At 48.2% G+C, this 23,898-nt stretch overlaps 1 protein-coding gene across 1 annotated transcript in view; it reads right to left on the bottom strand.

Annotated features, from left to right (window-relative positions):
* Positions 1–18,131: 18,131 nt before the first annotated feature.
* The window catches only part of snta1 (syntrophin, alpha 1), a 51,180-nt gene continuing 45,413 nt past the window's right edge, over positions 18,132–23,898 (bottom strand). Inside the window, exons 5-7 of the mRNA XM_041205356.1 lie at positions 23,169–23,368; positions 21,867–22,057; positions 18,132–20,429 (exon numbers count right to left, since the gene is read on the bottom strand). Of these exons, the coding sequence (XP_041061290.1) occupies positions 20,337–20,429; positions 21,867–22,057; positions 23,169–23,368 (484 nt within the window). The 3' untranslated portion in view covers positions 18,132–20,336. The remainder of the gene's footprint in view (positions 20,430–21,866; positions 22,058–23,168; positions 23,369–23,898) is intronic.

Below are 23,898 nucleotides of genomic sequence, written 5' to 3'. Positions count from 1 at the left end.
TCCAATGGTGCAGCGCTCCTTCAGTACTGACCCTCCAATGGTGCAGCGCTCCCTCAGTACTGACCCTCCAATGGTGCAGCACTCCCTCAGTACTTGGGCTCCTGATCTTTTCAATGCCTGACTTACCAAAAAATTCAATGTCGCTCCTATCAGTGGCTTAATGGGCAGTGCACACCCTCTGAGTCAGCAAATTAATGGGTTCATGGACCCATTCCAGAGACGCCAACACAAAATCTAGGCTGACACCCATGTGCAGTGCCAGGGAGCCCTGCATTGTCAGACCATCAGTACTGAGGGAACGCTGCATTTTAGGAGGGTAAGTACTGAGAGAGTGCTGCACTGTCAGAGGGTCAGTACTGAGGGAGCACTGCACTGCCGGATAGTAAGTACTGAGGGAGCGCTGCACTGTCGGAGGGTCAGTACTGAGGGAGTGCTGCACTGTTGGAGGGTCAGTACTGAGGGAGTGCTGCACTGTCGGAGGGTCAGTACTGAGGGAGTGCTGCACTGTCAGAGGGTCAGTACTGAGGGAGTGCCGCACTGTCAGATCGTCAGTACTGAGGGTGTGCTGCACTGTCAGAGGGTCAGTACTGAGGGAGTGCCGCACTGTCGGAGGGTCAGTACTGAGGGAGTGCCGCACTGTCAGATCGTCAGTACTGAGGGTGCGCTGCACTGTCAGAGGGTCAGTACTGAGGGAGTGCCGCACTGTCAGAGGGTCAGTACTGAGGGAGTGCCGCACTGTCAGAGGGTCAGTACTGAGGCAGCACTGCACTGTTGGAGGGTCAGTACTGAGGGAGCGCTGCACTGTCGGAGGGTCAGTACTGATGGAGTGCTGCAGTGTTGGAGGGTCAGTGCTGATGGAGTGCCGCACTGTCAGATCGTCAGTACTGAGGGAGTGCTGCACCGTCGGAGGGTCAGTACTGATGGAGTGCCGCACTGTCGGAGGGTCAGTACTGAGGGAGCGCTGCACTGTCGGAGGGTCAGTACTGATGGAGTGCCGCACTGTCGGAGGGTCAGTACTGAGGCAGTGCCGCATTGTCAGTGGGTTCAAGCGAGGTCCTTTCTGCCCTCTCAGGCAGACATAAAATATTCCACGGCATTATTTTGAAGAATAGCACTTGAGTTCCTGGGGCCTTCCGGGGCCAGTGTTTATCCCTTAATCGACATCACTAAACGATTATTTGGTTAGTATCACATTGCTGCTGGTGTGGTCTTATTTCCTACATTACAACTTCATTGTTTATAAGGCACGTTGGGACAGTTGTGAAAGGCAGTATATAAATGCAAATCCTTCTAGTTTGGGACCACAGTCTTTAGGGAGGAGTCTCAAACTAACCAGGCGCTTCCGATTTGACCTTAATCACCGGCTCACCGCAATCTTCTCAAGGGCAGTTAGGGATGGCCACTAAACACTGGCATTGCTAGTTATGCTAGTTATTTATAGTCATTGCTAGTTATGCTCAGAGCCCAGGAATGAATTTAAAAAATCAGAATTGATTTCAATATTGTCATGAAAAGCCGATTAATGCCACTAATTACTTACGGGTATGTTAAACTTTTTAAGGAAGACGTGTGTGTTTTTAATGAAATACAGACAAGGACACTGAGCAAAAGATAGCTGATAATGGAAAGTGATCACTTTCTGGAAAATTCTTATGAGGATTATACTGACAGACCTGTCCTGAGAGAACAAATGTCGCACCTGAAAAGTGTCCTGGCCTTCTTCAAGCAGAGACAGTTGAAAGGGGGATAGGAAAGATGCAAAAGACTAAACGTTAATCTCCTACGGTTGTGGGGACAAAAGACTGATTTGCAAAAACCTATCTCCTCTTTATATCTCAGAATGTGTAAAGAGCTCTGATCTGAATACACCAGGAAAAATATGGGTTAAAAAGCTAGCTACAGAGCAGTGCAGTGCGCGCTGGTGTGTTAGTGAGAGTGACAGCACAAGAAGGCCAACTAGTCACCCCCGCAGTTGCAGGTGAAGCCTCTCTCTCTCTTGCTGGAGTTAATGTTCGGCAGAAGACACATCAACAAGGGAATAGGACAGCCTCTTTAGCTCCCCTGCAGAACCAGGTGTCTCCAAACTAACTGCAAAACTGCCAAAGCCAGCTCTACCAGAATCACCCAACTTAAGAGCTGCAATGTACCACCATCTACAACTCACGGACAAACCAAAGACTGATTTGTATATCTTTTTTTAACTTTTATTTGGACTCTCAACTTCTCATTTCTTATCTGTGTGTCTCTTATGTGTGTCATGTTTTTATTATTTTTCTCGTGCTTTAGTAACTAATAAGCTTACTCTTTCATTGACTCCAGAAAGCCTGGTTAAATTGGCTCCTTCTAAAAAGAGAAATGCATTTGGGCTGGGGTAAGGTCTCCACAGGGGGAGGGATCCCTTTTAAATTAATCTTGTTGTTACCAATCGAGTGGGCTGAATAAAGAAAGGGAGTCAACTCATTCCTCCTCGTCCGGGATCATAGCAAAACTGGGGGTCTGTTCGGGAAGTTAACAAACTGGGGACCTCGCCAGGGGAAGATCACCCGTTGCTATGGTAACCATTATAACATCAGATTTAATAGTGTTGAAAAAAATAAGGAACTGTATTTAGCACTGTGTGGCTGTCCTAAGTTCCTTTAGTGGGACCATAGATTACACAGTAGTTTGCAATATCAGTCACTCAATGTTGGTGTGTTTTTACAGTTGAGAAATTATCACTCAACAATGAAACCAAAATGCTTAAATATAGAACCATAGAACCATAGAACACTACAGCACAGAAAACAGGCCATTCGGCCCTTCTAGTCTGTGCCGAAATATTATTCCGCTAGTCCCATTGACCTGCACCTAGTCCATGACCCTCCAGACCTCTCCCATCCATGTATCTATCTAATTTATTCTCAAAACTTAAGAGTGAGCCCGCATTTACCACTTCAGATGGCAGCTCGTTCCACACTCTCACCACTCTCTGAGTGAAGAAGTTCCCCCTAATGTTCCCCCTAAACCTTTCCCCTTTCACCCTCAAGCCATGTCCTCTCGTGTTTATCTCTCCTAATCAAAGTGGAAAGAGCCTACTCGCATTTACTCTGTCTATTCCCCTCATAATTTTGTAAACTTCTATCATATCTCCCCTCATTCTTCTACACTCCAAGGAATAAAGTCCTAACCTGTTTAATCGTTCCCTGTAACTCAACTCCTTAAGAGCCGGCAACATCCTAGTAAATCTTCTCTGCACTCTCTCAATCTTACTGATATCTTTCCTGTAGTTAGGCGACCAGAACTGCACACAATACTCCAAAGTTGGCCTTACCAATGTCTTATACAACCTCACCACAACATCCCTACTCCTATACTCAATACTTTGATTTATGAAGGCCAGTATGCCAAAAGCTTTCTTTACAACCTTGTCTACCTGTGATGCCACTTTCAGGGAACTATGTATCTGAACTCCCAGATCCCTTTGTTCCTCCACACCCCTCAGTGTCCTACCATTTACTGTGTATGTCCTACCTTGGTTTGACCTTCCAAAATCTAACAACTCACACTTTTCCGCATTAAATTCCATCTGCCATTTTCTGGCCCATTTTTCCAGTTGGTCCAGATCCCTCTGCAAGCTTTGAAAGCCTTCCTCGCTGTTCACAACGCCTCCAATCTTAGTGTCATCAGCAAACTTGCTGATCCAATTCACCACATTTTCATCCAGATCATTAATATAGACAACAAACAACAATGGTCCCAGCACAGATCCCTGAGGCACACCACTAGTCACAGACCTCCAGTCTGAGAAGCAATCATCCACTACCACTCTCTGTCTTCTCCCACACAGCCAATTTCGAATCCTGTTTACAACCTCTCCATGGATACCAAGTGTCTGAACCTTCTGAACTAACCTCCCATGTGGGACTTTGTCAAAGGCCTTACTAAAGTCCATGTAGACAACAACCACAGCCTTTCCTTCATCTACTTTCTTGGTAACCTCCTCGAAAAACTCTACAAGTTTCATTAAACACGACCTACTATGCACAAAGCCATGCTGACTATCCTTAATCAGCCCTTGGCTGTCCAAATAATTGTACATCCGATCTCTCAGAACACCTTCCAATAATTTACCTACTACTGACGTCAGGCTCACTGGCCTGTAATTACCTGGTTTACTTTCGGAGCCTTTTTTAAATAACGGAACATGAGCTACCCTCCAATCCTCTGGCACCTCACCCGTGGCTAAGGACATTTTAAATATTTCTGCCAGGGCCTCTGCAATTTCTACACTAGTCTCCCTTAAGGTCCGAAATAGAATAGAAACAGTTGAAATCCATTCAAAAATATCAAATACATTTTTCTGTGCAAATATCCAAAATAAAAGCAGCAAATTTACTGTCTTTTTCTTCATATTTTCCATTGTTATTTGTGTTATGTCGATGATTTTCTTACAGAATTTGATGTGATGTTTTGTTTAAGAAAAACACAGATAACATTCTTAGTTTAACCCCAAAAACAACTTATGATTTTGTTTCAAGAAGTTAGCGTGAAATAAATATGAAAAGGCTTATCATTTGCCCAAAAATTATAATTACTGCCTCGTTTAATAAATAAACTATATTGAAGATAATTGGCAAAGGAACCATAGGGGGAGGTAAGGAGAATTTTTTTGACACAGTGAGTTGTTGAGGTCTGGAATGTGCTGCCTGAAAGGGCGGTGGAAGCAGATTCAATAATGGCTTTCAAAAGGAAATCAAATAAATAATTAAGAAATTTAAAATTGCAAGGGCATGGAAAAGAGCAGGGGAGTAGGACTAATTGCACAGGCCTTTCAGACAGTCAGTACAGACATGATGGGCCGAATGGCCTCCTTCTGTGCTATATGATTTAATGATTCTAAACCTCCTTTCAGAACCTATTCCCCTGTCTGAATGTTTCTCATTGCATATTTTGCTGTTCACAAATCAAGGAAAACTGCTTAGTTGAATCAAACTTTGTGAGAAGCTCTCATCATTCTCTCAAAATAATTGAAACTGAAATGTAGGAAGTGGCCTTATTCTCTTTTCTTTCCCGTGTGTTTTATGATCACTGATCAATTTCATTCATAAATTCCCCTTCCGGGCTCGGGGCCCATTCCGTTTGGTGCTGTGCAGTAAGTTCTCACTTAAAGCGGGGCACATTCAGGCGGGGACTGACTGTGCTCCCAGTCTCTGTCAGTGGTGCCTAAGAGGGAGATTCAGTTGGAGGCAAACCCATTTCAACAGGGTTCCACACAATAGAAAACTCATGGGGCAGGAGCCCCACCTCCTGACAGCAGCTGCACATTACACATCAGGATCAACTTCAAAGAGAGAAGCAAAGAAAAAGATGAGATTTATATAGCCCTTTAATGATCACAGGCCACCACAAGGAGCTGTACAGCCAATGATGTGCTGTGAAGTGGAATCAACGTCACAATGTAGGAAACACAATAGCCAATTAGCGCACAGTAAGATCCCAACAATAGCAATGTGATAATGACCAGATAATCTGCTTTTTGTGCTGTTGATCAAGGGAAAAATATTGAGCCAGGATATCAGAGAGATTTCCTCTGACCTTCTTCGAAACAGTGCCAAAGGATCTTATACATCAACCGGAGAGGGCTAACGGGTTTACTGTCTCATGTGAAAGATGTCTCCTCCGACAGTGCGGTGCTCCCTCAGTGCTGACCCACTGAGAGTGCAGCACTCACTCTCAATACTGACCCTCTCACAGTGCACCATTCCCTCTGTACTGCCCCTCCGACAGTGCAGCACTCACTCAATACTGACCCTCTCACAGTGCACCATTCCCTTTGTACTGCCCCTCCGACAGTGCAGCACTCACTACGTACTGACCCTCTGACAGTGCAGCACTCACTCAATACTGACCCTCTGACAGTGCAGCACTCACTCAATACTGACCCTCTCACAGTGCACCACTCCCTCTGTACTGCCCCTCCGACAGTGCAGCACTCACTCAGTACTGACCCTCTGACAGTGCAGCACTCCCTTAGTACTGCCCCATCTGACAGTGCAATGCTTTCTGAGTACTGACCCTCCAACCATGCAACACCCCTTCAGTACTGACCCTCTGAGAGTACAGCACTCCCCCAGTACTGACCCTCCAACAGTGCAGCACTCCCTCAGTACTAACTCTCTGACACTTCAGGTCTCACTCAGAACTACTTCTCTGAAAGTGCAGCACTCCCTCAGTTCTGACCCCTTGACCATGTAGCACTCCCTCAGTACTGACCCTCTGACAGTGTGGTACTCCCTCAGTACCGACCCCACCAACCGTGCATTGCTCCATCAGTACTGCACTGTAGTGGCAGCCTGGATTATATGTTGAACTCTCTAAAGATGTGTATGAAAAGTTTGCTGTCTGAAGAAATGATATTGGATGACAGTGATGCACCCGATCAGTCAGTGAGGCCTTTCTTTAATATTTAAATTTCCCAGGCAATGTTTGGACGATTAGATTCCAAAACTTATCATTGTTTTCATCAGTTATGTGTCTGAAACCCAGAAAACCTACCAACTGGTTTCAGAGACTCCAAAACAAACAATAGAGAAACCACTTTTATTCATTCTTGGGATATGGGTGTCACTGGCTGGGCCAGCATTTATTGCCCATCCCTAGTTGCCCCTTGAGAAGGTGGTGGTGAGCTGCCTTCTTGAACTGCTGCAGTCCACGTGGTGTAGGTACACCCACAGTGCTGTTAGGGAGGGAGTTCCAGTAACTCCCTGGAGAGTTTAACGCAGCAAGTGGTTAGGATCTGGAATGCACTGCCTGAGAGTGTGGTAGAGGCAGGTTCAATTGTGGCTTGCAAAAGGGAATTGGATAATTATCTGAAGAAAAATATTTGCAGGGTGATGGGAAAAGGATGGGCAACTAGCATTAGCTGAGTTGCTCTTGCAGAGGGCCGACATGGACACGATGGGCTGATTGGCCTTCTTCAGTACTGTAACGAGTCTGTGATTCTACTGTTAGAATCATATCTTTCAAGACTAAATTGTTCTTTAAAGTATGGAAGGACATGGCATTAGCTGGACATTTCGATAATAACCTCAAGTTTTTTTAAAGAAGGTCATAAGTTCACATTGGAACTGCCTTTAGCAGGGCCTCTTCCCAGGAATCACCTGAGCTGCAGGTGACTCGAGGTGACTGAGCTGGTTGTTTTGAACAGCAATCATGTTAATTGATGGGGAAAGAAACTGAAAAGGCAAAGGCTGGTAACTTGCTGGAAATCACAGGGGAGAGAGAGGATAAAAACTTAAGTTTTAGACCTGCTGGTTTTGACCTCAGTCTTGTTGGGAAATAAGCTGAGAAAGGAAAGCGGCGCTAAACAGCTCTCTCTCTCTCTCTCTCTCTACCTTGCCTGAAATTGTATGCGGCTATCAATCTGTAGACAGAGAGCCTTCATCTGAGTGTAATTTGCCTGCATTTTGGACCCGCAAAGGTGAGACCAGCAGAGTTGATCTAGCCATGTATATATTGTATATATATATTGTATATATGTATATATATATGCCTAAACTTTTCAACTTACACCCACGAGGATACATGTTGGGATTCCTATAGTTCTGGGCACCATAAGATTGGTCTCATTGGTAACCTTGTAAATAAATTAGGGCCTGAGCCATTTGCTCATAGTGCAAGCTTGATGCTGAAATAAGTGCATCAAAGGCCATCCTGCAGGATAATGACTACCCTGATCAGATCATTTCACACTGTCTATCACTCAAACTCATGGATGGGCCTAAGGCCGTCACTTTCAGCCACTTGATTGGCACCACATCCACAAACCTTCACTCCCTCCACCACCGGCGCACAGTAGCAACAGTGTGTAGCATCTATAAGATGCACTGCAGAACTTCACCAAGGCTCCTTCAATAGCACCTTCCAAACCCACAATCACTAGCATCTAGAAGGACAAGGGCAGCAGATAGATGGGAACACCACCACCTGGAAGTTACCCTCCAAGTCACTCACCATCCTGACTTGGAAATATATTACTGTTCCTTCACTGTCGCTGGGTCAAAATCCCTAACAGCACTGTGGGTGTACCTACACCACATGGACTGCAGCGGTTCAAGAAGCAGCTCACTACCATCTTCTGAAGGGCAATTAGGGATGGGCAATAAATCCTGGCCTAATCAACGAAGCCCACATCCGGTGAATGAATAAAAAAAAATAACTAGCTCATTAAACAATAATAATTTATTAACTAGTTGTGAACTAACAACTATTTTTTAATGACAAAATATTTGTAACTGCTTAAATTCAGAGTATACCAGTAATTGATGGTATAGTTATAAGCAAGGCTACCTAGCAACTTGAGTTAACAAGTGACAGAACAATTATTTAATTTGAATAACACCTTGTATCTCTGTGTATCACTGGAATTGAGAATAAACTGGTTACATGATTGTCAATTTATAATGATCGATGGTGAGATTATAAAGGGGTCAATTCCCCTGATGGTTAGAATATTTGCAATCTATTGAATAGATTAGAGTCAACGTGCTGATGATTGGCAGGTCCTGGCAGCATCTGGGCTGAAAGGAACAGAGTTAATGTTTCGTGTCCTCTGGCTCTGAAGAAGAGTCACACGACCTCGAAACGTTAATTGAGTTTCTCTCTCCACAGAGTTCTGTGGAAGGGTCATGAGGACTCGAAATGTTAACTGTGTTTCTCTCTCCACAGATGCTGCCAGACCTGCTGAGATTTTCCAGCATTTTTCTGTTTTTATTTCAAATTTTCAGCATCAGCAGTATTTCGCTTTGATGCTGTTGATCGGCAATGTTTTCCAGAGGTGAAGTGGCCTTGTTCTTCTAAGTGATGTGGTCTTTGTTCCTCTGCAGTGTTAACTTCTGGAAGATTGAGTTCAGTTCCTTCATGCAGTAACCTCTGGTCTGACTGAATCCACCTCACGATTAATGACGTATCTGAGCTAGAATTTGATGTCTCTGAGCTTTGCTTTTATTTTGCTTTTATCTTAATGTATCTGAGCTCACTGTCTCAACTCTCACCTTTCTTCATGTCAGACGCACTGAAGTGACACATTGAGCTCTGCCTGCCATTTGCCACCTACTCCATCCCCCTTAAACAGTATAAATTTCATTACATTTTTACTTCCTTTTTAGCTCTGAAGGAGAGTCACACGGACTCGAAACATTAACTCTTTCTCTCTCCACAGTTGCTGTTAGACCTGCTGAGTTTTTCCAGCATTTTCTGTTTTTGTACCTGAAAGGAGTGTTTGGGCCCTTGGACAGTGAGGAGGGGGTAAGTAAAGGGGCAGGTGTTGCACCTTCTGCAGTTGCATGGGAAGGTGCCAAGGGAGGGGGTTGAGATGTAGGGGCTAATGGAGGAGTGGACCAGGGTGTCCAGGAGGGATGGTCCCTCTGGAATGCCGCCGTGGGGGGTGAAGGGAAGATGTGTTTGGTGGTGGCATCATGCTGGAGTTGGCGGAAATGGCGGAGGATGATCCTTTGAATGCGGAGGCTGGTGGGATGAAAAGTAGGGTCAAGGGGGACCCTATCATGGTTCTGGGAGGGAGGGGAGGGAATGAGGGCAGGAGATGGGTCGGACACAGTTGAGGGCCCTGTCAACCACAGTTGGGGGGGGAGACTTGGTTAAGGGAGAAGGAAGACATGTCAGAAGCGCTGTTTTGGAAAGTGGCATCATCAGAACAGATACGACGGAGACAGATGAACTGGGAGAATGGGCTGGAGTCCTTACAGGAAGCAGGGTGTGAGGAGCTGCAGTCCAGGTAATGTGGGATTTGGTGGACTGTAATGAACATTGGTAGCCAGACCCATTCATTACAAGCCCACCGACTCCCACAGCTACTTTGACTACAGCTCCTCACACCCTGATTCCTGTAAGGACTCTATCCTATTCTCCCAGTTCCTGTATAAAAATTGTGAATAAAATTATGGAGGATCTACAAAGAGTGAATAAAAAAGTGCTATTTCTTTCGGTAGAGAGATCAATAACTAGGGACAGAGATTTAAAATAATTGGTAGAAGCCTCAGAGAGGAGTTGAGGAGAAATCTTTACAGCCAGATGTACTGGTGTCTGGAACTCACTTTCTGATAATGTGGTAGAGGCAGAAACCCTCATCATATTTAAACAATACTTCATTATTCACTCGAGATGCTGTAACCTACAGGAATATAGGCAAGAGCTGGAAAGTGGGGTTTGGATAGATAACTCTTTTTCCACCAGTCAAGCAGCATCTTGCCTTTAAAATTCTCATCCTTGTTTTCAAGTCCCTCCATAACCTCACCCCTCCCTATTGCTGTAATCTCCTTCAGCCCCACAACTCACTGAGATCTCTGTGGTCCTCCAGTTCTTGCCTCGAGCAAATGCCTCAAAAGCTCTTCATCCCCTCCTTTAGCTCGGTGTTCATTTACCCATCTCATGCCTTGCATCTTGGATTGAGTTTTTTGTGTTAAAGGCATTGTGTTCTGTTATTGAATTGTCATGACTCAACTGATCCAGCAGAGGGGGCACCACACCAGCGATACCAGGAAGCAAAGCCTCATGTTTAGATTAAACAGGAACACAAAGAGGCCATTCAGCCCCTTGAGCCTGTTCTGCCATTGAATCAGATCATGGTGGATCTGTACATCAACTCCATTTATCCGCCTTTTCTCCATATCCCTCAATCCCCTTTGAAATGTAATCACTGTTGTAATGTGGGAAATGTCAGACAACTTGTGCAGAGCAAGATCCCACCAACATTAATATGACAATGACCAGAAAATTTAGCAACGTTGGATAAGCAATAAACGTTGGCCAGCTCACTGGGGAGAACACCCCTTATTCTTCAACAAAATAGTGAGATGGGATCTCCTACACACGCCTGAGATGGCAGATTGAGCCTCGATTCAACATTTCTTCCAAAACACAGCACCTCCAACAGTGCAGCACTCTCAGAATACAGCCCGTCTGACAAAGCGACACTTCCTCAGTGCTGACCCTCTGACAGTGCAGTGCACTCTCAGTACTGACCCTCTGAAAGCACCGCACGCCCTCGGTACTGACCCTCCAACAGCACAGCATACCCTCAGTACTGACTCTGCACAGAGCGGCTCTCCCTCAGTTCTGACCCTCAAACAGCGCAGCACACCCTCAGTACTGACCCTCCAACAGTGCAGCACTCCCTCAGTGCTGACCCTCTGACAGTGCAGCACACCCTCAGTACTGGCCCTCCAACAGCGCAGCACTCCCTCAGTACTGACCCTCTGACAGTGCAGCACTCCCTCAGTACTGACCCTCCAACAGTGCAGCACTCCCTCAGTACTGACCCTCCAGCAGTGCAGCACACCCTCAGTACTGACCCTCCAACAGCGCAGCACACCCTCAGTACTGACCCTCCAACAGCGCAGCACACCCTCAGTACTGACCCTCCAACAGCGCAGCACTCCCTCAGTACTGACCCTCCAACAGCGCAGCACTCCCTCAGTACTGACCCTCCAACAGCACAGCACTCCCTCAGTACTGACCCGCCAACAGCACAGCACACCCTCAGTACTGACCCTCCAACAGCGCAGCGCTCCCTCAGTACTGACCCTCCGACAATGCGGTACGGCCTCAGTACTGACCCTCCAACAGCGCAGCACTCCCTCAGTACTGACCCTCCAACAGCGCAGCACACCCTCAGTACTGACCCTCTGACAGTGCAGCACACCCTCAGTACTGACCCTCCAACAGCGCAGCACTCCCTCAGTACTGACCCTCTGACAATGCGGTACGGCCTCAGTACTGACCCTCTGACAGTGCAGCACTCCCTCAGTACTGACCCTCCAACAGCGCAGCACACCCTCAGTACTGACCCTCTGACAGTGCAGCACTCTCTCAGTACTGATCCTCTGACAGTGCAGCACGCCGTCAGTACTGACCCTCTGACAGTGCAGCACTCCCTCAGTACTGACCCTCCAACAGCGCAGCACTTCCTCAGTACTGACCCTCTGACAGTGCAGCACTCCCTCAGTACTGACCCTCTGACAGTGCAGCACTCCCTCAGTACTGACCCTCTGACATTGCAGCACACCCTCACTACTGACCCTCTGACAGTGCAGCACTCCCTCAGTACTGACCCTCTGACATTGCAGCACACCCTCACTACTGACCCTCTGACAGTGCAGCACTCCCTCAGTACTGACCCTCTGACAGTGCAGCACTCCCTCAGTACTGACCCGCTGACAGTGCAGCACTCCCTCAGTACTGACCCTCTGACAGTGCAGCACACCCTCAGTACTGACCCTCTGACAGTGCAGCACTCCCTCAGTACTGACCCTCCAACAATGCGGTACGGCCTCAGCACTGACCCTGCACGGCACGGCTCTCCCTCAGTTCTGACTCTCAAACAGTACACTGTGCCCTCAGTACTGACCCTTGAGTTAAGGTTGGAGGTGTGTGAGGGAATGATCAGCTGGGATCCGTTAGCCAATCAACATCCAGCAATCTCAGCAGGTGAGGCAGCAAGTCCGGGTTTAGCTGTAATGCCCCCACACTGCAAGAATATGCCGAGACTCACCGATTACGAATGATTGTCTGAGTGAAGGAGACGGTTCTGCTGCAGCTCTGTAACCCTAACCCTCAGAAACACAGGCAGCGACTGCAGGAGGAGAGCTATGCCGCTATCCTGTCTGAACAGCCCATTTCTGTTTTTATTCATTCACGGGATGTGGGCTTCACAGGCTGGGCCAGCATTTGTTGCCCATCCCTAATTGCCCCTTGAGAAGGTGGTGGTGAGCTGCCTTCTTGAACCGCTGCAGTCCATGTGGTGTCGGTACACCCACAGTGCTGTTAGGGAGGGAGTTCCAGGATTTTGACCCAGTGAGAGTGAAGGAACGGCGATATATTTCCAAGTCAGGATGGTGAGTAACTTGGAGGGGAACTTCCAGGTGGTGGTGTTCCCATCTATCTGCTGCCCTTGTCCTTCTAGATGGTAGTGGTCGTGGGTTTGGAAGGTGCTGTCGAAGGAGCCTTGGTGAATTCCTGCAGTGCATCTTGTAGATGGTACACGCTGCTGCTACTGTGCATCGGTGATGGAGGGAGTTACTCATCGCAGGATTCCTAGCCTCTGACTTGCACTTGTAGCCACAGTATTTATATGGCTAGTCCAGTTCAGTTTCTGGTCAATGGTAAAACCCAGGAAGTTGATGGTGGGGGATTCAGTGATGGTAATGCCATTGAATATCAAGGGGTGATGGTTGGATTCTCCCTTGTTGGAGATGGTCATTGCCTGGCACTTGTGTGGCACGAATGTTCCTTGCCAATTATCAGCCCAAGCCTGGATATTGTCCAGGTCTTGCTGCATTTGGACATGGACTGCTTCAGTATCTGAGGAGTCGTGAATGGTGCTGAACATTGTGCAATCATCAGCAAACATCCCCACTTCTGACCTTATGATGGAAGGAAGGTCATTGATGAAGCAGCTGAAGATGGTTGGGTCAAGGACACTACCCTGAGGAACTCCTGAAGTGATGTCCTGGAACTGAGATGACTGACCCCGAACAACCACAACCATCTTCCTTTGTGCTAGGTATGACTCCAACCAGCGGAGAGTTTTACACTGATTCCCATTGACTCCAGTTTTGCTAGGGCTCCTTGATGTCACACTCGGTCAAATGCTGCCTCGATGTCAAGGGCAGTCACTCTCACCTCACCTCAGGAGTTCATCTCTTTTGTCCATGTTTGAACCAAGGCTGTAATGAGGTCAGGAGCTGAGTGGCCCTGGCAGAACCCAAACTGGGTGTCAGTGAGCAGGTTATTGTTTAACATTGTTGATGACCCTTCCATTACTTTACCGATGATGGACAGTAGACTGATGGGGCACTTGGCGGGTTGGATTTGTCCTGCTTTTTGTGTACAGGACATACCTGGGCAATTTTCCACATAGCCTGGTAGATGCCAGTGTTGTAGCTGTACTGGAATAGCTTGGCTAGGGGCATGGCAAGTTCTGGAGCACAAGTCTTCAGTACTATTGTTGGAATATTGTCGGAGCCCATAGCCTTTGCTCTATCCAGTGCCTTCAGCTGTTTCTTGATATCATGTGGAGTGAATTGAATTGGCTGAAGACTGACATCTGTGATGCTGGGGACCTCCGGAGGAGGCCGAGAAGGATCATCCTCTCAGCACTTCTGGCTGAAGATTGTTGTAAATGCTTCAGCCTTATCTTTTGCACTGATGTGCTGGGCTCCCCCATCATTGAGGATGGGGATATTTGTGGAGCCTCCTCCTCTAGTGAGTTGTTTAATTGTCCACCACCATTCACAACTAGATGTGGCAGGACTGCAGAGCTTAGATTTGATCCATTGGTTGTGGGATCACTTAGCTCTATCACTTGCTGCTTATGCTGTTTGGCACGCAAGTAGTCCTGTATTATGGCTTCACCAGGCTGACACCTCATTTTTAGGTATGCTTGGTGCTGCTCCTGGCAGGCCCTCCTGCACTCTTCATTGAACCAGGGTTGATCCCCTGGCTTGATGGTAATGGTAGAGTGGGGGATATGCTGGGCCATGAGGTTACAGATTGTGTTTGAGTACAATTCTGCTGCTGCTGATGGCCCACAGCATCTCATGGATGCCTTGCCTTGAGTTGCTAGATCTGTTTGAAATTTATCCCATTGTGGTAGTGCCACACAACACGATGGAGGGTATCCTCAATGTGAAGACAGGACTTTGTCTCCACAATGACTGTGCGGCCACTCCTGCCGATACTGTCATGGATGCATCTGTGGCAGGCAGGTTGATGAGGATGAGGTCAAGTATGTTTTTCCTTCTTAGCTCCCTCACCACCTGCTGCAGACCCAGTCTAGCAGCTATGTCATTCAGGACTCGGCCAGCTCGGTCAGTAGTGGTGTTACCAAGCCACTCCTGGTGATGGACATTGACGTCCCTCACCCAGAGTACATTGCCTTGCTACTCTCGGTGCTTCCTCCAAGTGATGTTCAACATGGAAGAGCTGAAGGATAAGCAGCAAGTGATAGACAGAGCTAAGTGATCCCACAACCAATGGATCAAATTTAAGCTCTGCAGTCCTGCCACATCTAGTTGTGAATGGTGGTGGACAATTAAACAACTCACTGGAGGAGGAGGCTCCACAAATATCCCCATCCTCAATGATGGGGGAGCCCAGCACATCAGTGCAAAAGATAAGGCTGAAGCATTTACAACAATCTTCAGCCAGAAGTGCTGAGAGGATGATACTTCTGATTCATCAGCTGAGTGGGGTACGGTACGTGGTAATCAGCAGGAGGTTTCCTTGTCTATGTTTGACCTGATGCCATGGGACTTCATGGGGTCCGGAGTCGATGTTGAGAACTCCCAGGGTAACTCCCTCCTGACTGTATACCACTGTGCTGCCACCTCTGCCGGGATGGTGATGGTGGTGTCTGGGACATTATCTGTAAGGTATGATCCCGTGAGTGTGACTATGTCAGGCTGTTGCTTGTCTAGTCTGTGAGACAGCTCTCCCAATGTTGGCACAAGCCCCCAGATGTTAGTAAGGAGGACTTTGCAGGATCGACAGGGCTGAGATTGCCGTTGTTGTTTCCGGTGCCTCGGTCAATGTCGGGCAGTCCTGTTTCATCCCCTTTTTTGTGACTTGGCAGCAGTTTGTTGCAACTGAGTGGGTCTGGAGTCACACATAGGCCAGACCAGGTAAGGACAGCAGATTTCCTTCCCTAAAGGACATTGGTGAACCAGATGGGTTTGTCATTACAAAAATCGACAATGGTTTCATGGACATCATTATACTTATTTAATTCTAGTTTTTGATTGAATTTAAATTCTGCTGTGGTGGGATTCGAACCCAGGTCCCCAAAGCAATACCCTGGGTCTCTGGAATACTAACCCAGCGACAATACCACTACACCACCCTGTTATCACACACTAGAGTCCAGTGAGGTGAGGAGAGAGCACTGCAAAATAAAGGATACTTCCCAGCCTTTTAAAGATTATAAATGTCTTGATTTTAATTCCACATTCAAGGTATATACAATGAAACCTGCAAAGCACATTTTTAAATTAATAAGGATATAATATACAAAGCTTTTCTGCACAAATCGCTGTGAGATAGAAACTCGTGGAAGCAAAGAAATCCTGTCTAAATATAACTGAAAGTTACGGAAAGTCTTGCAATATCTTGGCTCTCAAATAAACGGTTCAAACTCTGAAGTTGACAGGTGTGAGCTCTTGCTGCTGGAACTGGTCCCAGTACCGACTGGTTGACGGATTTTCCATCCCATGTTATAGAATCCTACAGCACAGGAGCAGGCCATTTGGCCCATTGTGCCTATGTCAGCCCTTTGAAAGAGCTACCCAATTAATCCCATGCCCCACAATTTGATTTTCCCTTTTCAAGTGTTTATCCAATTCTCATCTGAATCTGCTTCCGCTGCCCTGTCAGGTCATTCCAGGTCACAACAGCTCGATGCATCAAGGAAATTCATATCTCCCCACTGGTTCTTTTACCAATCAAAGGGAGAGAGGGGAGGAGGGGGGAGAAAGAGGGGGAGGAGGGGGGGAGAAAGAGGGGGAGGAGGGGCGGGGAAAGAGGGGGAGGAGGGCGGAGAAAGAGGGGGAGGAGGGCGGAGAAAGAGGGGGAGGAGGGCGGAGAAAGAGGGGGAGGAGGGCGGAGAAAGAGGGGGAGGAGGGCGGGGAAAGAGGGGGAGGAGGGCGGAGAAAGAGGGGGAGGAGGGCGGAGAAAGAGGGGGAGGAGGGCGGAGAAAGAGGGGGAGGAGGGCGGAGAAAGAGGGGGAGGAGGGCGGAGAAAGAGGGGGAGGCGGGCGGAGAAAGAGGGGGAGGAGGGCGGAGAAAGAGGGGGAGGAGGGCGGAGAAAGAGGGGGAGGCGGGCGGAGAAAGAGGGGGAGGCGGGCGGAGAAAGAGGGGGAGGCGGGCGGAGAAAGAGGGGGAGGCGGGCGGAGAAAGAGGGGGAGGAGGGCTGAGAAAGAGGGGAGGAGGGCGGAGAAAGAGGGGGAGGAAGGCGGAGAAAGAGGGGGAGGAGGGCGGAGAAAGGGGGAGGAGGGCGGAGAAAGAGGGGGAGGAAGGCGGAGAAAGAGGGGGAGGAAGGCGGAGAAAGAGGGGGAGGAAGGCGGAGAAAGAGGGGGAGGAAGGCGGAGAAAGAGGGGGAGGAGGGCGGAGAAAGAGGGGGAGGAAGGCGGAGAAAGAGGGGGAGGAAGGCGGAGAAAGAGGGGGAGGAAGGCGGAGAAAGAGGGGGAGGAAGGCGGAGAAAGAGGGGGAGGAAGGCGGAGAAAGAGGGGGAGGAAGGCGGAGAAAGAGGGGGAGGAAGGCGGAGAAAGAGGGGGAGGAAGGCGGAGAAAGAGGGGGAGGAAGGCGGAGAAAGAGGGGGAGGAAGGCGGAGAAAGAGGGGGAGGAAGGCGGAGAAAGAGGGGGAGGAAGGCGGAGAAAGAGGGGGAGGAAGGCGGAGAAAGAGGGGGAGGAGGGCGGAGAAAGAGGGGGAGGAAGGCGGAGAAAGAGGGGGAGGAGGGCGGAGAAAGAGGGGGAGGAGGGCGGAGAAAGAGGGGGAGGAGGGCGGAGAAAGAGGGGGAGGAGGGCGGAGAAAGAGGGGGAGGAGGGCGGAGAAAGAGGGGGAGGAGGGCGGAGAAAGAGGGGGAGGAGGGCGGAGAAAGAGGGGGAGGAGGGCGGAGAAAGAGGGGGAGGAGGGCGGAGAAAGAGGGGGAGGAGGGCGGAGAAAGAGGGGGAGGAGGGCGGAGAAAGAGGGGGAGGAGGGCGGAGAAAGAGGGGGAGGATGGGGGGAGAAAGAGGGGAGATGGGGGAAGAAAGAGGGGAGATGGGGGGAAAGAGGGGAGATGGGGGAGAAAGAGGGGAGATGGGGGAGAAAGAGGGGAGAAAGGGGAGAAAGAGGGGAGAAAGGGGAGAAAGAGGGGAGAAAGGGGAGATGGGGGGAGAAAGAGGGGAGATGGGGGAGAAAGAGGGGAGATGGGGGAGAAAGAGGGGAGATGGGGGGTGAAAGAGGGGAGGAGGGTGGAGAAAAAGAGGGGATGAGGGCGGAGAAAATGAGGGGAGGGGGAGAAGAGGGGAGGAGGGCTGAGAAAGAGGGGAGGAGGGTGGAGAAAGAAGGGAGGAGGGTGGAGAAAGAGGGGAGGAGGGTGGAGGAAGAGGGGAGGAGGGCGGAGAAAGGGGAGGAGGGCGGAGAAAGAGGGGAAGAGGGAGAGAGAGACAAAGAGTGGAGGAGAGAGAGAGAGACAAAGAGAGGAGGAGAGAGAGAGACAAAGTGCAACAAGTCTCTCCGTTCACTGGTTAAAATAACTTTCTTGAAGTAAATCGAGTTCATTGGCAATTTTAAACGAATGAAGAAGTTCATAATCGTGTGAAAACTGAAATACAGAATCAGGCACGATCCCCGACTACAGTCTGATCCCTCCTAGTTAGACTCTTCTAGAGATTCCTGGGTAACTCTGGAAAGACGGCAAACTAACGGGAGGCTTCCCGATGACCTGCTAGGCCAGGGTAGCTCCATGTTCAGATCAGAGGCTGATGTGGGGGAGAAATAGTTTCATAACATCAAAAGATTATCACCGAGGCATCAAGTCTAATATTGCAAGTCAGTGTTTGATGGGAGGAAAAATGAGCGTTTATAAAAGGAAAGGTTCTTTCAACATTCAGGAGTCTAGTTTGGCACTGTAACAAAGGCATTGTACACAATTTTTCACAAGAAATGGAAAAAGGATCAAAGGACTGGAGAGCAATATGGGCAGCTTGGCCTCACTCTTAACTATTCTGGCTGGAGTGTAACTTTGGAAATTATTGAAGCCAAAGAATGAGTTGATGCTTCAGAAGCCAGTCAAAGCCAAAGGCCGGACCATCATCACCGGCTCCCCGAACTGTGTGGCAGAAACACTGGGGTCTAGACATGCTGGGAACTCCACAGCAACAGACTGGGGTCTAGACACGCTGGGAAATCCACAGCAACAGACTGGGGTCTAGACATGCTGGGAAATCCACAGCAACAGACTGGGGTCTAGACATGCTGGGAAATCCACAGCAACAGACTGGGGTCTAGACATGCTGGGAAATCCACAGCAACAGACTGGGGTCTAGACATGCTGGGAAATCCACAGCAACAGACTGGGGTCTGGACATGCTGGGAAATCCACAGCAACAGACTGGGGTCTAGACATGCTGGGAAATCCACAGCAACAGACTGGGGTCTGGACATGCTGGGAAATCCGCAGCAACAGACTGGGGTCTAGACTGATGATAACCAGACAGTGACACGGAATGAAAGGAAAGTTCCAGGTCCTACCTCAGCCCACATCAAGTTAGCAGATCCAAGCACACATGGTGTTAAAGGGATTTTAGTGTCTACACATGATTAAAGGAGACAGGAAGTGAGAGTGTCCAGGTGTGCGAGGGGATGGAATAGTGACTCGGGGCAAAACACTCATGACAGAATAACCTGCTCACACGATGACGGGCACTCTCAAGAAACAGGACGGAGAGATATAAAAAAGCCCTTTGGCCTGCTCCAGAAAGGGACTAGGGATATTTAATCATTCCTCTGAGCTAAACCTGCACTGAGTGACAGTAATTACTGATGTGTAATATATAAAGGAAGCAGGCAGTGGCATTCAGAATTATTTCCAAATGCTCTACGCCTAATGTAACTATGCAGTATTAGAAATTTACAGAGAAATGTGTTATTCGCATGGTGATTTTCAGTGTTTTTTGTTACAGGAAACAGGACAATGATAAGTTTGCAGATTTCTGTGGACGCTCTTGTTAATCTTTGTTGCAGTTTTGAGATAACCGAGGGACTCATGAGGGTCACTTCAAGAGGCAGTTAGGAGTCAATCCATTGGCATTGGACTGGAGTTATGTAAAGTTTCCTTCCCTAAAGGGCATTAGTGAACTAGTTAGGGGTTACGACAATCTGACAGCTTCAGTCACTTAGTTATTGAGACCAGCTTCTCATTTCCAGGTATTTTTTAATTCTCAAATTAGCCATGGTGGGATTTGAACTCATGTTCTCTGGATTATTAGTCCAGTAAGTGAACCACTTAGACTCACTGTGCCTTGAATCTAATTAACAAAGCAACATGGTGGGGAGGCACTGAAGAGATGAAAGTTTAGTAATAGAAACTTAGTAAATAATAATATGCAATATGAAAAGAAAAAATCCTTCTGGCACGGATTAAAATCAAAACTTTAAATAAAGTACTAATTTGTGTTCATTCCAAACTGTTGGTCAGTCGGCTCACTCTCCTCTGGATCTCTCCCACTCCTCCTCGCTCCCCATCTCCACTCTCCTCTGGATCTCTCCCACTCCTCCTCGCTCCCCGTCTCCACACTTCACCATCAGGCCAGGAGCCCGAGTTGAGTCACCTTCGCCGAGAGGAATGAGTGAATTATAAAAACGATGGTTTTGGGGCACGATTGCAGATTGAGTTGCTGTAAGAGAGAAAGTTTCCAATGACTGGTCCCATAGACACAGGCTCCGAAAGAACAGGATTCATTAACAGGGAGTTTATTCTCGTGCTATGGATTCACTGGGAAATCCATCCTAAAGTCAGGACTTTAAGGTCTTTCAAGATGTGTGCAATTTCACTGAGAGTAGGGGTTTTCAATGCAAGGCAAAGTCTGTGAACGGGATCTCGGACACCTGAATAAACATGTTAACACCACTGATCAATAACTGTCACCATCTCAGAATTTGTATATCAGATAATGATCTTCCAATAATCCCATTGCTTCAAAAGATCATCTTCCATCTACCATGGATTTTACCCAGGTAATTTCCTGTGGGACGCTTATGCTCCATAATCTCCCGATCTCATTTAAGCAATCATAGAACAGACAGTGCTCCCAACAGCGCAGCACTCCCTCAGTACTGACCCTCCGACAGTGCAGCGCTCCCTCAGTGGTGACCTTCTGACAGTGCAGCAGTCCCTCAGTACTGACCCTTTGACAGTGCAGCAGTCCTTCAGTACTGACCCTCTGACAGTGCAGCGCTTCCTCAGTACTGACCCTTTGACAGTGCAGCAGTCCTTCAGTACTGACCCTCTGACAGTGCAGCACTCCCTCAGTACTGACCCTCTGACAGTGCAGCGCTCCATCATTACTGAACTTCCGACTGTGCAGTTCTCCCTTGGTACTGATCAGCGCACTGTGCAGCGCTCCATCATTACTGACCTTGTGACAGTGTGGCATTCCTTAAGAAATGACCTTTCTTCAGTGCGGCGTTCCCTCAGTATTACCTCTCGGACAGTGCAGATCTTCCTTGGTACTGACCCTCCAACAGCCCAGCACTCCCTCAGTACTGTGCTGGGATGGTCACTCTAGATTACTTGCACTGTAATGGTTTGATACAACTGACTGCCTTGCTTGGCCACTGGAAAGACAAGGGCCGCAGACACGTAGGAACAACACCACCTGGAAGTTCCCCTCCAAGTCACACACAAACTGACTTGGGAGTATATCACTGTGCTTTCACTGTCACTGGGTCAGAATCCTGGAACACTCTCCCTAACAGCACTGTGGGTGTACCTACACCACATGGACTGCAGCGGTTCAAGAAGGCAGCTCACCACCACCGTCACAAGGGCAATTAGGGATGGGCAATAAATGCTGACCCAGCCAGCGATGCTCAAATCCTGAGAATATAAACATAAAAATTATTTATTCCAATTTAAAAGTGAACCGCGTTGGTTTGGGACTGGAGTCACATATAGGCCCAGGTAATTCCCAGATTTCGGCTTTAAACTGAATTCAGCCAGCCCTGGTGGAATATGAACTCTTGCCCTCTGGTGTGAATCACTAACACTAAAACCACCTTGGCTTTTGATTTATGGGTTTCAATGCAGAACAAAGCCTGATGAAAGTACTCACAATCTCCCCCTCAGGTCCCCCGAAGTCCAGGTACAACACTTTGACACCATCGTCAGAGGACATGCGAAGCTTCTCGAAGGGTTGACTCAGGAGGATCTTGGGTTTGCCAATCTCGGGGGTGTCCTGGTAAATGGTGAACCCCTTATCCAAGTGGACAGCCAGTTTGCAATCCTGCCCACTCCAGGTACATGCTGAAGCAAGAACAAGTGTCGAGAACATTAGACCACAGAGTCTATCAAACACACTGGGATGTGTCTGAGATATCATTTCTTCCCTAGGTATTTGGTCTAGATGGCAAAGAGACAGTGGGAGGGCATTAGTGAAGGGACATGGATATAAGAACATAAACAGGAGCAGTCCATCCGACTCCTCAAGCCTGTTCCATCATTCAACACCATCAACGCTGATCTTTGGTCTGGTGGGGGGTGGGGGGTAGAATGCCGGGAAGTGTGAGGTTTCTCACTTTGGTCGTAAGATTTTTAAAAACACCAGAATTTTATTAAAAGGCATAAAACTTGTACATGCTGATGGTCATAGGGGCTTGGTTTAAGGAACAGAAAGTTAGCGTGCAGGTGCAGCAAGCAATTAGAAAGGCAAATGGCGTGTTGGCCTTTATTGCAAAGGGGATTGGAGCGCAGGAGTAAAGAAGTCTTGCTATAATTATACAGGGTGTTGGTGAGCCCACACCTGGAATACAGTGCTCAGTTTTGGTCTCTGTGCCTATGGAAGGCTGTACTTGCATTGGAGGGTCACTGGATTGGTTCCTGGGATGAGAAACAGTAAACTGGGCCTACACTCTCTGGGGTTTAGGAGAATTGGCAATCTCACTGAAACTTTTAAAAAAAATTCTTTCATTGGACGTGGGGGTCACCGGCCAGTCCAGCATTTGTTGCGCGTCCCTAATTGCCCTTGAGCTGAGTGACTTGCTCGGCCATTTCAAAGGGCTGTGGATCTGGAGTCACCTGTCGGCCAGGCCAGGTAAGGATTTCCTTGCAGATTTCCTTCCCCAAAGGGCATTTGTGAACCAGATGGGTTTTTAATGACAATCCTGTAGTTTCACACTCACTATTACAGAGACTGGCTTTACATAGTAGATTTATTAACTGAGTTCAAATTCCACCAGCTGCTGTTGTGGGACTTGAACTCTTGTCCCTAGATTACTAGTCCAGTGACATTACCACTAGGGCATCATTCCTCCATAGGTATACGAAGGGGCTTGACGGAACAGACACACAGGTTGTTTCTGCTGGCTGGGGAATCGAGAACACGGTTCCAGAATCTCTAAGAGGAAAGACTGCTCACCTGTGACGACCTCCTGAATCAGCTCAGCCGCATTGTGACAGCCATCAACCAACAGCCGTGTCCACGTGGACAGGTCCAGGTGGATTTCCGCAGAGAACAGGTGAGTCTCCACACCGTGTGGGGTGCCGGCTCTCAGGACAAAGGACAGGTCGGAATTATCTGCCAACAGAGAGCCTTTGGCGGGGCCAGAGTGAACCAGCCTGAAAGATGAAAGGTGAACCACATTAACCCTCTCCATCCATCGGTGGAAAAACCCAACTCACGCCCGATCCGAGCTGACCCCGGCATCATTGACCTGCCCTGCAATATCCAACACTGAATAATAAAACAAACATACTCCAAATGCAACTGAGGGAAAATGGGTCCCAGAGTTTGGACAGATGATGTTCTGAGTAATATTGAGTCAGGAAGTGCTGACCAGTTGGTTATGCATAATTCAATGACAAGAGGGGAAATCTCATGGTCTTTTCAGCTGTGACTCCCTCTCCTGGACAGGGAGTCACAGCTGAAAAGACCATGAGACCTCTCCAGTCACCAAGGAGCCTAGTGCCATATCTGATCACGAGATGTGCTTCCAATCGCAAACCCATTCCATCAGCACAACAGCCGACTTCAATTTCCAGAAAATCCCCCAACTCCGCCCCTGCCTTAGCTCACCCGTGGCTGAAACCTTCATCCACACCTTTGTTACCTCCAGGCTTGACCAGTCCAATGATCTCCTGGCTAGATT

This window comes from Carcharodon carcharias, chromosome 14, assembly GCF_017639515.1.
Source record: "Carcharodon carcharias isolate sCarCar2 chromosome 14, sCarCar2.pri, whole genome shotgun sequence".
Classification (NCBI taxonomy): domain Eukaryota; kingdom Metazoa; phylum Chordata; class Chondrichthyes; order Lamniformes; family Lamnidae; genus Carcharodon; species Carcharodon carcharias.
Note: the sequence above shows the minus strand (reverse complement) of the source record. Positions and strands in the feature narration are given on the sequence as shown.